This window comes from Hypanus sabinus, chromosome 9 (assembly GCF_030144855.1).
Source record: "Hypanus sabinus isolate sHypSab1 chromosome 9, sHypSab1.hap1, whole genome shotgun sequence".
NCBI classification, from domain to species: Eukaryota; Metazoa; Chordata; class Chondrichthyes; order Myliobatiformes; family Dasyatidae; genus Hypanus; species Hypanus sabinus.
Genome location: NC_082714.1, coordinates 168,795,056 through 168,809,727, shown reverse-complemented (window position 1 = coordinate 168,809,727; position 14,672 = coordinate 168,795,056). Strand labels below are relative to the sequence as shown.

General features: G+C 41.5%; 1 protein-coding gene across 5 annotated transcripts in view; it reads right to left on the bottom strand.

The window, feature by feature from the left end:
• fer1l4 (fer-1 like family member 4) overlaps window positions 1-14,672 on the bottom strand; it is a 397,456-nt gene that overhangs the window by 288,804 nt on the left and 93,980 nt on the right. For all 5 annotated transcript variants that reach the window (XM_059981120.1, XM_059981116.1, XM_059981117.1 and 2 more), the window contains 3 exons: window positions 7,151-7,310; window positions 3,956-4,139; window positions 1,259-1,445 (listed from right to left, as the gene is read on the bottom strand). In XM_059981120.1, the coding sequence (XP_059837103.1) occupies window positions 1,259-1,445; window positions 3,956-4,139; window positions 7,151-7,310 (531 nt within the window). The remainder of the gene's footprint in view (window positions 1-1,258; window positions 1,446-3,955; window positions 4,140-7,150; window positions 7,311-14,672) is intronic.

Sequence of the window (14,672 nt, the reverse complement as noted above, 5' to 3'; positions counted from 1 at the left end):
CAGTCCAGTATTTGTTTTTTGTTTTAACTGCACCACGCCTCTATTGCCCTTTAACTCATCCCACTGGCTGTGATTTACAGGGATGGTTGCCTGGATTGGAGGGCACACTTATGAGAACAGGTTGAGTGCATTCGGCCTTTTCTCCTTGGAGCGATGGAGGATGATAGGTGACCTGATAGAGGTGTATAAGTTGATAGGGGCATTGATCGTGTGGATATCCCTTTCTCCCAGGGCTGAAATGGCTAACACGAGGGGGCACAGTGTTAAGGGGCTTGGAAATGGGTACTGAGGGGATGTCAGGGGTAAGGTTTACACAAAGAAAGTGGTGGATACATAGAATGCACTGCCGGCGGTGGTGGTGGAAGCGGATACAGTAGGGTCTTTTAAGAGCCTCTTAGATAAGTACATGAAGCTTAGAAATATAGAGGGCTATGCGATAGGGAAATACTAGGCAGTGTCTAGAATAGGTTACATGGTGGAACAACATTGTGGGCTGAAGGGCCCGTAATGTGCCATAAATTTCTATGTTCTATGTAATAAGCCTTAGTTAGTGGTAGGGAAATTAGTTAAAGATTTTTAAAGATAGGAATTACTTGCATTTGAAAAAGTGTGGACTTATGAAGGATAAGCACTATAAAATGATCTTTTTTATCATTTTTGGTGGAACCAGATCACAAGTATCCATTTAGGACCTTGCAAACATCATCTTTCTCCAGATAGATTATCCCTATGGTCCCTAAGAAACCTACTTTTTCCTTCGCTTTCCTCTTGCTCTTGACAGTATAATCTTGGGATTCTCCTTAAGCTTGCTTGCCAAGGATATTCCACAGGTCTTTCTGCTCTCCTAATTTTGTCCTTCAGTTCTGTCCAACACACTCTATCTTCCTCAAGAGAATGCTTTGTCCAAATCACCTATACCTATCTTGTTCCAGATTGAACCTTCCCTATCCTGATTTCTCTGGTCTTGCCATATGTTCCTTTCACCCTCAACAGAACATGTTGACCCTGAACTTTTACTTACTCACTTTTAAAAGATTCCCATTTATTAAACATTGCTTTACCCACAAGCATATGCTTCCCCCCCATTTCTAATCCTTAATTTAAGGTCTAATTTTATCTCTTTCTATAATTAACATGCAGAATTACGGTTGGTACTTTCCCATCAATTCCACCACCTGCTCAGTTTCATTTCAAAGATAACGTTGAGTTCTACCCCATCTCCAGTCTGCTGGAGTCAACAAATAACCTTTGAGCTCACCATTTATCCTGGGATCCGATATTTGTTGCAAATCGATGAAATGAGTTGCTATGGCAACACCATTGAAGTTAGCATCATCAATGACTTGAATTTTGATACGTCGAGCAAGTGGGGGAAACATCTCAACAAAAGTGATCTGTTCATTCCATTCTGGATTCGTCGAGTTGCTTTCCACTGATGTTTCTCCCTGTTGTTGAGAGAAAATTGTTATTTCCAGAATATCACTACAACTGTTGAATTTCCTGTGGAATCAAGAACATGAATCTCAATAACAGAAAAGGTAGGTATGAGGTAGAAGGATTGTGTGGAATCAGAGGAGTAGTTTTATCCCCACATAGAGAGTGGTTGAAATCTGTAGCATTCTGCATGAGGAAGTGGTCAAGGTCAGTTTTCATTAAGACCATAAGACACAGGAGAAGAATTAGGCCACACAGCCCATCGAATCTGCGCTGCCATTCAATCATGGCTGATCCTTTTTTTTTAAATCTCCTCCTCAACCCCAGTTCCCTGCCCTACTCTACATAACCTTTAATGAATTTTCAAATGGTCTAGACAAGCACTTGCACCACAAAGATGGGCAAGTCTAACGGCAACTCCTTTGCTTGCATCTTTGGAAACAGCTCTATTTCCATCTTTAATATCTCTATTTTCACTTTTCAGGGTTCTTTTGAAGACCCTTACCTGGAGTTACACACTGACTACAGTTCTTTGCGGGAATGGGACCCGTTCTCGGGTTTCACGAATGGCTGTTGTTCAGCATGCCAAGGGCTTGGCTAGAAGCTTCACCCGCCTTCAGAGGACTGAGATTTCATGGCTCTGGAGACAGGGGGATTGGAGATCCATGCCTCTGCAGGAGAACAGTGTGTCATTGGAGATGGAAGATCTCTGGCTGTGTGCCCAGAGACCCAAGATCTTTGGACACAGAGCTCAGAAAAAGCGACGCTACGGACTTTTAACATCATAAACCAGCAAGTTGTTTGTTATGTCTCCCCTCTCGTTGTGAAATGGAGACATCTCTTTTTCCCTTAATAGTGGGAGAGAGAGAGCCTGTGGTATGTTGAATACCAGCTGAACAAGTAGTCTGGGCTACTGCAAGTCTGTGTTTTTGCTGTGCTTTGCTCACGCTTGAGTGCTTGGTGGTGGGCACCAGTGATTTTTTTGCCACTGGGTGGAGGAGGGATCGTTGCTTGCTGCTGCTTACATGCTGGAGGGAGAGAGCTGGGGGACTTTGGGGTTCTAACATTTAACTGTCATTCATTCTTTGGGGGTACTCCTTTGTTTTCATCAACAGTTGCAAAGAAAAAGTATTTCAGGATGTATATTGTATACATTTCTCTGACATTAAATACACCTTTGAAACCTTTGGAAGTCTAATTGCTGGTAAACAGGATTAGTGTTGATAAATTGATAGGAGTCATAAGAAATTCCATATGCTGTAGACCTAACAAAAAAGAAACTACTGGAGGAACTAAGCAGGTCAGGCATGATTAATATCCTAGCAGGAAGGTTTGTTAATGCGGCGTGGTGGGGCTTAAACTAGAGTTACAGGGGGATGGGAACCAGAGTGCCAGAACAGTTAGCGAAGAGGTTGTGGAGGCAGATATTGGTAAGACCTCAGACAAAAGTTAGGAATCAAAAGGTTGAACATGGTGTGACAAACGTCCTGAGCTGCGTATATTTCGATGCAAGAAGTATTGTAGCAAAGGCAGATAATAGTGCTGAAGATGAAGTAGCTGGTTTACAAATAGAGGCAACGTGTAGTAAGGAAAGGCTGTTGACAGGGCAAAATCACAATCAACAGGATGAGTTGCAAAACAAAAGGCGGGCAAAATCAAAAGAGTGAATACAGGACTAAGGATGTTGTATTTGAATGTGCACAGTATACAGAATAAGGTAGATGAATTAGAGGCACAGTCGCAGAGTGGCATCCTGTTAGAAAGGAGATGGGGAGGAATTTCTTTTAGCCAGAGCGTTTTGAATCTGTGGAAGTCTTTGCACAGGCAGCTGTGGGTGCCAAGTCTTTATATATATTTAAGGCAGAGGTTGATAGATTTCTGACTGGTCAGGGTATGAAGAGATACAGGGAGAAGGCAGGAGACTGAGGACGAGAGGAAAATTGGATCAACCATGATGAAATGATGGAACTGACTCAATGGACTTAATGGTCTAATTCTAATCCTATATTTTATGATCTTAAGAACAAAAGAACAAGGAAAGGGAAAGAGTTAATATTTCTGAAGACATTCTAATTCAACAAATGCCGCCTCGGCTATTTGAATGTTTCCAGCATTTTATTTCAAATTTCTAGTATTTCATGTCTGAAGAGAAAGTACTGGAATTTTACAGGGCCCTTACTTAGACTGGAGTAAGTTTCTGGAACCTGGACCTACTTGTGTGATGGGGTCTGTGAAAACCTTCAGACAGAAGCTAGAATGGGCTTACTGAGGGGCAAAATTGTTTATTTAACAAAGCAAGGGACTTAGCTGTTAATGAGCTTCCCTGGGCAGGTTTGCTTGCCTACAAGGCTTTTTGGAGATTTCACACATAGACATAGAAGGTTTTAGACATGACAGACTTTGGAGCATATTGTCATATTGACAAGTTAACTTCTAAGAACATCCCAGGAAAGCAGATAATGAATAGAATTAATTTATAGATGCCATTGAAAATTTTTCATAACATATCTGAAATCTTTACCTGCTGTCCTGCAAAGGTGACTTGGATGTAAGGATCAATGAAAACTTTCTGTTCTCCAAGGATTTTTGAAATACTCCCCATAAATCCCGAGTTCATGCTGGGGAGATCTTCTGCCTTATACAACCTGATGTAGAATTTAGCCCAGGGTCTCTCAAGTGGCACTTGCTTTGGAAGCAGAAGATTCCTGTAATATGCAATGTAATTTTTTATGAGAAATAAGATGAAAAGCTATGGACGACAAAGAAGGACCATGATTACATGTAATCCAGAAACCATAATGTTCAAACAATAATACAATCATTTAATTGAAGCAATTAAATTCCTGAAACAAGAAGTTAGCATCATTAATGCAACCATGAAAATATCAAGTTGTCATAAACATTTCTGGTTCGCTGACAGACTGCATACAAAGAGAATGATTCCCTTACAAGAACAGGGGTAGTATAAAACCAGGAGACATATTTCCAAAGTTCAAGTTAAACCACTTATGAAAAAGCAATAAACAGGAGCAGGGGAAAGCCATTTGAACAGAAAGGTGATCTTAGCCTACCAACAGGAAAGATATCGATAAGGTAGAAAGGAAGCAGTCAAAATTTATAAAAATGATGCTGGGACTCGAGGATTCTTACTTCAGTGGTTGGTAAGTTGATGGAGATGATCCAGGATTTATGAACATTTGGAGAGGTATAATATGATTAGGAATAGTCAGCATGGCATTGTCAAGGGCAGGTCATGCTTACAAGCCTGATTGAATTTTTTGAGGATGTGACTAAACACATTGATGAAGGTAGAGCCATAGATGTAGTGTATATGGAATTCAGCAAAGCATTTGATAAGGTACCCCATGCAAGGCTTATTAAGAAAGTAAAGAGTCATGGGGACATTGCTTTGTGGATCCAGAACTGATTCTGCCCATAGAAAGCAAAGAGTGGTTGTAGACAGATCATATTCTGCATGGAGGTCATTGACCAGTGGTGTGTCTCAGGGATTTTTTCTGGGACCCCTACTCTTTGTGATTTTTATAAGTGACCTGGATGAGGAAGTGGAGGGATGGGTTAGTAAGTTTGCTGATGACACAAGGGTTGAGGGTGTTGTGGATAGTGTGGAGGGCTGTCAGAGGTTACAACGGGACATTGATAGGATGCAAAACTAGGCTGAGAAATGGCATATGGAGTTTATCCCAGTTAAGTGTGAGGTGGTTCATTTTGGTAGGTCAAATATGATGGCAGAATATAGTATTAATGGCAAGACTCTTGGCAGTGTGGAGGATCAGAGGGATCTTGGGGTCTAAGTTCATAGGACACTCAAAGCTGCTACGCAGGTTGACTCTGTGGTTAAGAAGGCATACAGTGTATTGGCCTTCATCAATCATGGGACTGAGTTTAAGAGCCAAGAGGTAATGTTACAACTATATAGGACCCTGGTCAGACCTCACTTGGACTACAATGCTCAATTCTGGTCACCTCACTATAGGAAGGACGTGGAAACTACAGAAAGGGTGCAGAGGAGATTTACAAGGATGTTGCCTGGATTGGGGAGAATGCCTTATGAGAATAGGTTGAATGAACTTGGCCCTTTCTCCTTGGAGCGACAGAGGATGAAAGGTGACCTGATAGAGGTGAACAAGATAATGAGAGGCATTGATTGTGTCGATAGTCAGAGGCTTTTTCTCAGGGCTGAAATGGCTAGCATGAGAGGGCACAAGTTTAAGGTGCTTGGACGTAGGTACAGAGGAGATGTCAAGGGCAAGTTTTGTGTTTTTTTTTAAAACGCAGAGTACGGTGAGTGCGTGGAATGGGCTGCCGATGGCAGTGTTGGAGGCAGAAACAATAGAGTCTTTTAAGAGACTCCTGGATGGCTACATGGAGCTTAGTAAAATAGAGGGCTATGGGTGAAGCCTAGGTAGTTCAAAGGTAAGGACATGTTCGGCATAGCTTTGTGGGCCGAAGGGCCTGTTATTGTGCTGTAGGTTTTCTATGTTTCGATGTTTCTATTTGAGTTATAGGAAAAGGTTGAATAGGTTAGGACTTTATTCCCTGGAGTGTAGGAGAATGAGGGAAGATCTTATAAGGTATAGAAATTTATGAGGGTAAATAGACAGAATAAATACAAGCAGGCATTTCCTGCTGATGTAGGGTAAGGACTAGAACTAGAGATCATAGGCTTAGGGTGAAAAGTGAAATATTTAAGAGGAATCTAAGGAGAAACCTCCACTCTGAGAGTGGGAAGACTATGGAATGAGCTGCCAATGGAAGTAATGAATGTGGGTCCAACTGTAACATTTAAGAGAAGTTTGGATAGGTGGATGGAGGGAGGGGTTTGGAGAGAAACTAGTCTGGGTGCAGGTAGATGTGACCAGGCAGGAGATCATGACAGCGTGGACTAGGTAGGATGAAGGGTCAATCTGTGTGCTGCAGTATTCTGTGACTCCATAATGAGGGAATGAGAACTGATCTACAGGAAAGAGATGAGATGCTGAACTGTCAGTCAAGAGCGAGAAGAAAATGGGTTCCTCTAAGCTAAGGAGCACCATTGTGTACTCCTATCATCAGAACATCTATGGTGGATGTGGAGGAAATGGCAGAATAGAATAGAGTCCCATAGAGGTAGGTATGCAGAGGTACAGTTAGGCTGTTGTGGCAGTGTTTCGGCTTGTAATTGTTATTTGTCACTAAGCTGGAACACAATAGTATAGCAGTTAGTGTAAAACTCCAGTGACCCTTGTTCAATTCCCAATGCTGTCTGTTAGGAATTTATACCTTCTCCTTATAGGGAAAGGTTGAATAGGTTAGGACTTTATTGACAGGAGTGAAACATTCACTGTTTTCCTTTATTTAGAATGTCCCCAGCACCTTGTGTTTTTATCCAAATTTCCATCATTTGCAGTTTTTCATCCAACATCTGAGAGCTGACGTTTGGCCTTAGTGAGATGGGTTAATCACAATGATGGGTTAATGTCGATGGAGAGGAAATGGTAGAAGCTTTGCTTAAGAAAGAAGTGGTGGGCCCTCATGCTGTGGGCCATAGGTGTGATGTTGAGTGGGTGGCTGTGGGGTAACTGTTTGGACAATATGACAAAATAAGACAGATGTAGTTGCTTCCACCAAGATTTTATCAAGGAAAAGCCTGTTTTTGCCAACCTTCAGGCATTCATTCCAAATCACAACATGGATTCACCTTCCAGCTTTTACTCACTTTTCTACATCTGCATCCGCTTTGGCATCATCACCAGGCACACCTCCCTGGGAATCTCCTTTCCCAAATACTGTGATTGTGCACTTCACAAAGCCTTTAATGCCACTTTTTGTGTCTTTAGGGTCAGTCAGAATTGCCCATTTCTGATAAAAACCATGATCTGAAAAACAAAAATAATTCCTAATTTCCTGACAATAATCATGCTGCATTTGATACCTGAAAGTGATTGAAGAACCCTGATAAATCATCATACAAACATCAGGGTTGTGAAAAGAGGAAATGCTGAAAAAAATGTCATTGAAAATTTTAAAATAATGGAAGAGATTATGAAGTGCTCTCGGGTAAACAAGTTATTCTCAGAAACAGTTTGGAATAAGCAGAAAGTGAGTGCACAGTAGCACAATGGAGAGACAGATAGAACGAAAGCACGTGGAGAAACAATATGAAACCAGGCTGATAAAGTTCAAAATTACTGCTTTAACTGGAACAAAATATCCAGGCATTCTAAGGACCAGTTAGTATTTGGATAGATATGGACTGAAGGATTAGTCAGCATGTCTTTGTGTGTGGTAGGTCATGTCTAACCAATCTAAGAGAGTTTTTCGAGGAAGTTACCAGGAAGGTGGATGAAGTGGATGTTGATTACATGGACTTTAGTAAGGCATTTAACAACATCTCACATAGGAGGCTGGTCAAGAGGGTTCAATCACTCAGCATTCAGGATGAGGTGGTAAATTGGATCAGACATTGGCTTTGTGGGAGAAGCCAGAGAGTGTTTGTAAATGCTTGCCTCTCTGATTGGAGGCCTGTGACTAATAGTGTACCACAGGGATCAGTGCTGGGTCCTTTGATGTTTGTCATCTATATCAATGATCTGGATGATAATGTGATTAAATGGATGAACAAGTTTTCAGATGACATCAAGATTGGGAGTGTAGTGGACAGCGAGGAAGGCAGTCATGGCTTGCAGAGGGACCTGCATCAGCTGGAAAAACCACTCCCTACTTGTACATAGTTCTTTCCTTTTGCTTGTTTTTTTCTTTCCACTCTTTTCTATAAGTGTATACCTTAGATAAATACTTTGTGGAGATTTGTGATATATATGATTATATGATATATATGTGCAATGTCTGAAATACATTTTATGGAAATGTTTGTTTGATGATAAACTTCAATAAAAAAATTACAAAAAAAAATGTGAAAAGAATCCTAAGAAAGAAATCAGAAAAACTAAAAGAAGATATGAGGTTGCTTTGGCAAGTAAGGTGAAAATAAACCCAAAGGGTTTCTACAGTTACATTATTAGCAAAAGGATAGTGAGGGATAAAATTGGTCCCTTAGAGAATCAAAGTGGACAGCTATGAGAGATGGGGGAGATTTTGAACAATTTCTTTTCATCAGTATTCACTAAGCAGAAGGATATTGAATTGTGTAAGGTAAGAGAAACAAGTAGGGTAGTTATGGAAACTATGATAATTAAAGAAGAGGAAGTACTAGAGCTATTAAAGAATATAAAAGTGGATAAGTCTCCAGATCCTGACAGGATATTCCCTAGGACCTTGAGGAAAGTTAGTGTAGAAATAGCAGGGTCTCTGACAGAAATATTTCAAATGTCATTAGAAATGGGGATGGTGCCGGAGGACTGGCATATTGCTCATGTTGTTCGATTGTTTAAAAAGGGTTCTAAGAATAAACCTAGCAATTATCAGCCTGTAAGTTTGACATCAATGGTGGGTAAATTAATGGAAAGTATTCTTAGAGATGGTATATATAATTATCTGGATAGACAGGGTCTGATTAGGAACAGTCAACATGGATTTGTGTGTGGAAGGCCCTGTTTGACAAATCTTATTGAAATTTTTGAAAAGGTTACTAGGAAAGTTGACGAGGGTAAAGCAGTGGATGTTGTCTATATGGACTTCAGTAAGGCCTTTGACAAGGTTCCACATGCAAAGTTAGTTAGGAAGGTTCAATCATTAGGTATTAATATTGAAGTAGTAAAATAGATTCAACAGTGGCTGGATGGGAGATGCCAGAGAGTAGTGGTGGATAACTGTTTGTCAGGTTGGAGGCCGGTGACTAGTGGTGTGCCTCAGGGATCTATACTGGGTCCAATGTAGCTTGTCATATATATTAATGATCTGGATGATGGGGTGGTAAATTGGATTAGAAGTATGCAGATGATACTAAGGTAGGTGGCGCTGTGGATAATGAAGTAGGTTTTCAAAGCTTGCAGAGAGATTTAGGCCAGTTAGAAGAGTGGGCTGAAAGATGGCAGATGGAGTTTAATGCTGATAAGTGTGAGGTACTACATTTTGGTAGGACTAATCAAAATAGGACATACATGGTAAATGGTAGGGCATTGAGGAATGCAGTAGAACAGAGTGATCTAGGAGTAATGGTGCATAGCTCCCTGAAGGTGGAATCTCATGTGGATAGGGTGGTGAAGAAAGCTTTTGGTATGCTGGCCTTTATAAATCAGAGCATTGTGTATAGGAGTTGGGATGCAATGTTAAAATTGTACAAGGCATTGGTGAGGCCGAATTTGGAGTATTGAGTACAGTTCTGGTCACCAAATTATAGCAAAGATGTCAACAAAATAGAGAGAGTTTAGAGGAGATTTACTAGAATGTTACCAGGGTTTCAGCACCTAAGTTACAAAGAAAGGCTGAACAAGTTAGGTCTTTATTCTTTGGAGCATAGAAGGTTGAGGGGGGACTTGATAGAGGTATTTAAAATTATGAGGGGGACAGATTGAGTTGACGTGGATAGACTTTTTCCCATTGACAGTAGGGGAGATTCAAACAAGAGGACATGAGTTGAGAGTTAAGGGGTAAAAATTTAGGGATAACACAAGGGGGAACTTCTTTACTCAGAGAGTGGTAGCTGTGTGGAACGAGCTTCCAGTAGAAGTGATAGAGGCAGGTTTGATTTTGTCATTAAAAAAAAATTGGATAGGTATATGGACAGGAAAGGAATGTAGGGTTATGAGCTGAGTGCAGGTAGGTGGGACTAGGTGAGAGTAAGCATTCAGCATGGACTAGAAGGGCCGAGATGGCCTGTTTTTGTGCTGTAATTGTTATATGCTTATATGGTCTTATGTTGGTGAGGCATAATTTGGAGTTTTGTGCAGTATTGGTCATCTACCTAACAGGAAAGATGTAAATAAGGTTAAAAATTTACAAGTATGGTACTGGAACTGGAGGACCAGAGTTATAAGGAAAGATTGAATAGGTTATGACCTTATTCTTTGGAACGTAGAAGATTGAGAGGAAATTGGATAGAGGTATAAAAAATTATGAGAGGGTAAATGCAAGCAAGCTTTTTCCACTGAGGTTGTGTGGGACAACAACCAAACGTCATCGTTTTAAGGTGAAAGGGAAAGGTTAAGGGGAACATGAGGGGAATCTTCTTCACTCAGAGGCTGTGAAAGTGTGACAAAAGCTGCAGCAAAAGTGTTGCGTGAAAGCTCTTTTTCAAAGTTTAAGAGAATTTTAGATAGGCACATGAATGGTAGGGGTATGGTCCCAGTGAAGGTTAATGGGAGTCAGCAATTTGAATGGCTTGGCATGGACTAGACGGGCCAAAGGGTCTGTTTTTGCGCTGAACTTTTCGCTGACTCTATGTTTGAAGTAAGCAACAGAAGTTTTCATGCAAAGAGCTTTAAAAACCAAGACTCCATAATAGACGGGTCCCATCCAACGAGTGGTCATCGTGGGAGCAGTCATCATTGGAGTGCTCTGAGTCAGAGTGGTAAGGCTTTGGTTCAACAGGGCTTTGGCGAGAACCAATGGAGGCAGGGTAAGTAGGTAAATTCTTATCTAACTCTTGAGAAAATAGGGTATATGTCTACAGGGCCAGTTTTCTGTTCCGCGTGTCAGATGTGGGATTTCCAGGAGACCACATCTGCACTTGGTGCATTGCGATGCAGCTCTTTAGAGACTGTGTTAGGGAACTGGAGCTGCAACTCGATGACCTTCAGCTTGATAGGGAAAGTGAAGCAGTGACAGACAGGACTACAGGGAGGTAGTCACCCTGAGGCTACAGGAGACAGATAAATGGGTGACTGTCAGGAGACGGAAGGGGGAATATCAGACAGTGGAGGGTACCCCTGTGGCCATCCCCCTCAACAATATGTACTCCACTTTGAGCACTATTGGGTGACCTTCCTGAGGGAAGCAACAGAGGTCATGCCTTTAGCACGGAGTCTGGCCCTGTGGCTCAGAAGGAAAGGGGACTGAAGAGGATAGCAGCAGTCATAGGAGACTCTACAGTTTGGGGGTAGATAGGTGATTCATGGACACAGAAAGGAAACATGCATGGTAGACTGCCTGCCAGGTGCCAGGGTCTGAGATGTTTCTGAACGTGTCCACAATATCCTGAAAGAAGAGATGGAATAGCCAGAATTCATGGTACATATTGGTACCAACATCATAGGTAGGAAAAGGGAGGAGGTCTTGAAAACAGACTACAGGAAGTTAGGAAGGAAGCTGAGAAGCAGGACCTCAAGGGTAGTAATTTTGGGATTACTGACTGTGACACGCAACAGTGAGGATAGGAATAGAATGAGTTGGAGGATAAATACATGTCTGAAGAATTGGAGCAGGGGCCAGGGATTCAGAGTTTTGGATAATTGGGACCTTTTCTGGGGCAGGTGGGACCTATACAAAAAGGATGGGTTGCCCTTAAATCTGAGAGGGGCCTATATTCTTGCAGGCAGGTTCACTAGAATTGTTGGGAGTGGTTTAAAGTATATGGCAGGGGGATGGAAACCAGTATGATAGAGCTGAGGAGGAGTGTCACATGAACGTAAGGAAGGACAAGCCAATGATTGGGTACAAATGCAGACAGAGCAAAGAGTTAAATTGTACCACAGAGACAAAATTCAAAAGGACGAAGAATACAGGACTGAAGGTGCTGTATTTAAATGTGTGTAGCATTCAAAATAATCTGGATGGATTTTTGGCGCAATTAGAGGTTGGGCAGCATGACGTTGTGGGCATACTGACCAAAAAGACATAGGAGCAGAATTAGGCCTTCCAGCCCATTGAGTCTGCTCTGCCATTGCATCATGGCTGATCCCGGATCCCACTCAACCTCATACACCTGCCTTCTCACCATATCCTTTGATGCCCTGACTGATCAGGAAACCATCAACTTCCACCTTAAATATACCCATGGACTTGGCCTCCACAATTGTCTGTGGCTGAGCATTCCACAGATTTACCACTCCCTGGCTAAAAAAAAAATTCCTCCTTATATCTGTTCTGAAACATCGCCCCTCAATTTTGAGGCTCTGCCCTCTAGTTCTGGATACTCTTACTATAGGAAACATCTTCTCCATATCCACTTTATTTAGTCCTTTCAACATTCGGTAGGTTTCAAAGAGATCCCCATGCATTCTTCTAAATTCCATGAGTACAGACCCAAAGCTGCCAAATGCTTTTCATATTTTAACCCCTTCATTTTCAGAATCATCCTCATGAACCTCCTCTGGACTCTCTCCAATGACAACACATCCTTTCTGAGATATTGGGCCCAAAACTGTTGACAATATTCCAAGTGCGGTCTGATTAGTCTTATAAAGGCTCAGCATTATCTCCTTGCTTTTATATTAGATTCCCTTTGGAATAAATGCCAACGTTGCATTTGCCATCTTTACAACAGACTCAACCTGTAAATTAACCTTCTGGGGGTTTTGTACAAAGATTCCCAAGTCCCTTTACACCTTTAATGTTTGAATCTTCTCTCCATTTAGATAACAGTTTGCACTATAGTTCCTTTCACCAAATTGCACTATCATACATTTCCCAGCACTGTATTCCATCTGCCACTATTTTGCCCATTCTTCTTATTTATCCAAGTCCTGCTGCAATCAAATTGCTTCCTCAATACAACCTACCATTCCACCTATCTCTGTATCACTGAAAACTATGCGACAAAGCCTTCAATTCCATTATTCAAATCATTAACAATATGAAAAGTAGCAGTCTCAATACTGACCCCTGATGAACACCACTAGTCACTGGCAGCCAAAAAGAAAAGACCCCCTTTATTTCCACTCATTGCCTCCTGCCTGTCAGCCATTCCTCTCTCCATGCTGGTAACTTTTATGTAATGCCTTTGGATTTTATCTTGCTAATCAGCCTCATGTGCGGCACCTTATCAAATGCCTTCTGAAAATCCAAGTGACATCCACTGCCTCTTCTTTGTCCACCCTGCTTATTACTTCTTTGAAGAACTCTAACAGATTTGTCAGGCAAGATTTTCCTTTATAGAAACCATGCTGACTTTGACCTATTTTGTCATTAGTCTCCAAGTACCTCAAAACTTCACCCTTAATAATCATATTTAATAATGGACTCCAACTCTTTCCTAATCAACACACACAAAATGCTGGTGGAACGCAGCAGGCCAGGCAGCATCTATAGGGAGAAGCGCTGTCGACGTTTCGGGCCGAGACCCTTCGTCCTATAGATGCTGCCTGGCCTGCTGAGTTCCACCAGCATTTTGTGTGTGTTGTTGTTTGAATTTCCAGCATCTGCACATTTCCTTGTGTTTGTCTTTCCTAACCACTGAGGTTTGGCTAACTGGCCCATAATTTCCTTTCATTTGCTTTCCTCCTTTCTTAAAGAGTGGAGTAACATTTGCAATTTTCCAGTCCTCTGGGACCATGCCAGAATCAAGTGATTCTTTAAAGATCATGATCAATATATATGTCATCTTTTCAGCAACCTCTCTCAGGTCTCAGGGGCATAGTCCATCTGGTGTAGGTAATTTACCCACCTTAAGAACTTTCAGTTTGCCTCGCACATTTTCCTTTGCAATAGCAATGGCTCTCACTCCAATTCCCTGATACACACAGACTTCTGGCACACTGCAAGTGTCTTCCACAGTGAAGACTGATGCAAAGTACCCATAAATTCATCTGCCATTTCTTTGTTCCCCATTACTTCCTCACCAGCATAATTTTCCAGTGGTCCAATATCAACTCTCACCTCCCTTTCACTATCATTACAATTGTAGAATTTACGTTATTATTTTCTTTTTCCAGCTCCATTTCCAATCTCAATTCCACATTTTGGCTACTCTTTGGAGGCCTGTAGATGTGATCGGTTTGGGAAAATCAGGTCAGTGTCAGATCACGAGGGAAGGAATTTATTGAATGCCCACAAGATGGCTTTTTAGAGCAGCTTGTGTTTGATCCGACTCAGGGAAATGTTACCTTAGATTGGGCATTGTATAATAACCCAAATCTTATTAGGGAGCTTAATATAAAGGAACCCTTAGGAAGCAGTGATCATAATATGATTGAATTTATACTGCATTTGAGAGGGAGGAGCATAACTCACATATACCAGTATTGCAAAGGAATAAAGGGAATTACAGAGGCATGAGAGAGGAGCTTGCCCAGGTGGATTGGAGGAGGATACTGGTAGGGATGATGGCAGACCAGAGAGGGTTGAAGTTTTTGGAAATAGATTACAAGGCGCAGGATAGATACATCCCAGATTAGAAGTAG